At 55.3% G+C, this 1,716-nt stretch overlaps 2 protein-coding genes across 2 annotated transcripts in view; both read left to right on the top strand.

Annotated features, from left to right (window-relative positions):
• ASB1 (ankyrin repeat and SOCS box containing 1) overlaps positions 1 to 1,335 on the top strand; it is a 7,884-nt gene extending 6,549 nt beyond the window's left edge. The window contains exon 5 of the mRNA XM_027907418.1: positions 197 to 1,335. Within this exon, the coding sequence (XP_027763219.1) occupies positions 197 to 330 (134 nt within the window). The 3' untranslated portion in view covers positions 331 to 1,335. The remainder of the gene's footprint in view (positions 1 to 196) is intronic.
• Positions 1,336 to 1,572: 237 nt separating this feature from the next.
• LOC114070173 overlaps positions 1,573 to 1,716 on the top strand; it is a 5,875-nt gene continuing 5,731 nt past the window's right edge. The window contains exon 1 of the mRNA XM_027907417.1: positions 1,573 to 1,599. Within this exon, the coding sequence (XP_027763218.1) occupies positions 1,573 to 1,599 (27 nt within the window). The remainder of the gene's footprint in view (positions 1,600 to 1,716) is intronic.

Raw genomic sequence — 1,716 nt, 5'->3', positions numbered from 1 at the left:
ATTCCATGTTTTCCTTGCAGGCTGCCCCCTCAGTGATTCCATGTTTTCCCTGCAGGCCATCCCCTCAGCGATTCCATGTTTTCCTTGCAGGCCATCCCCTCAGTGATTCCATGTTTTCCCTGCAGGCCATCCCCTCAGTGATTCCATGTTTTCCCTGCAGGCCATCCCCTCAGTGATTCCATGTTTTTCCCTGCAGGCCGCCCCCGCAGCCTCCTGTCCCTGTGCCGCATCGCCGTCCGGAGAACCCTCGGCAAATCCCGCCTGGACCTCATCCACATCCTGCCTGTCCCAGACCCCATCAAACAATTCCTGCTCCACGAGCACACCTAAAGGATGGCCAGCTGCTTCCCTGGATGCTTTGGTTTGGTCGGTTTGCCGAAGCCGGGTGCCGATCCCGAGCCTTTCCCCACGGAGTGCGCGTCATTCCCTGCTCCCGGGATTTTTTCCTGCCCTTCCGGATTTCGGGGGCGGTGGTTCTGTGTGTCCCTCGCATCTCCCCCGAGGGATTTGCTGGGAATGAGACTGAGCAAGGTGTGTGGGTGTTGCTGAGTAAATACAATATATCCCGGAGCTGCTGGCACAAGTGTAACTCTGTCACTCCTCTGTTCCACACTCCCTGCCGGAGCCTTTCCTCTCCCTGCAGGATACCGGGAAGTCTCTCTCTGGCACCAGCACTTGGCCTTTTCCTCCTGTGCGAAGTTTGTGAGTAAAATTGGGGGTGTTTCTCTCTGTCCTCTTCTGGTGGCACAGAAAACCAACAGTTGCCACCTCCCTTTGACTCCGGATCCCATGGCATGGCCAGGGAAACCCTTCCCAGATCCGCTTTCCAGCTGCGGTTTGCTCGTGGAAAAGGGAGAAGAAAGGGCTTTTGGGCTTGAGGTGGTAGACTCCAGCTGGGAGATTCTGTGCCTGGACTCCTTTGATTCCCAGTGCCTCTTCATGCCACGGGCTCCCAGGAAAGTGTCTTCTCCAGGGAGTCAACAGCCTTTCCTCAGGATCCCTGGGTGGGCTCCTTAAAGGCTCAGGGTCAGTGTAGAGGAATCCCTGTCAAAGTCCCAACATCAGGAGGGCAGAGATGATGGTCCTTCGGGATCTCAGGAAAAAGCTCAGGTGATAATTGGTACTTGCTTTTACTTCACTGCTTCAGGTCCTTTCTGGTCCCTGTGGTAGGAGTTGATTTTTTGGACAGTTTTGCTCTGCCAGACGTTCTTCCTGTGCTCATCCAGTGGGCAAAGGGGGTTTTTCCAGATGGGGCTTTGAAGATCATCAAATCCCAGACTGGTTTAGATTGGAAGGAACCTTGAAAAGCTCATCTCATTCCAACCCCCTGCCGTGGGCGGGAACACCTTCCACTCTCCCAGGTCGCTCCGATCCCTACGGATTTACCCACAGGCCTTGACAAATGTTCTTTACCCAGAGCCACGGATAAATGGAGGGCAGGAAAAACCCAATCCCTGATTATTCCCTGTTATTTCAGTTCCATGGCCTGGAAAATCCAGCTGGCCCCTTCCCTCCTGATTTTAGCTTGAGGTGGCAAAAGCAGAGGATGTTCCCGAGCCCTGGCAGGGTGGGATGGGGTGGGTGTGGAGCTGTGAGCAGGTGAGGAGGCAGCAGCTTTTCCCCGTCCCCGCTCCAGGCGAGCAGCTGGTTTCGGTTTTCCCGGTGCCTGCGAGTCGTGTGCTGGCTTTATGGAGGTGTTAACATGCCTGGGAGATG

The sequence above is a fragment of the Empidonax traillii genome, unplaced genomic scaffold (genome assembly GCF_003031625.1).
Source record: "Empidonax traillii isolate 1590-97213 ecotype Southwest subspecies unplaced genomic scaffold, ASM303162v1 scaffold1454:size153018, whole genome shotgun sequence".
Classification (NCBI taxonomy): domain Eukaryota; kingdom Metazoa; phylum Chordata; class Aves; order Passeriformes; family Tyrannidae; genus Empidonax; species Empidonax traillii.
This window is presented reverse-complemented; position numbering and strand designations above follow the sequence as displayed.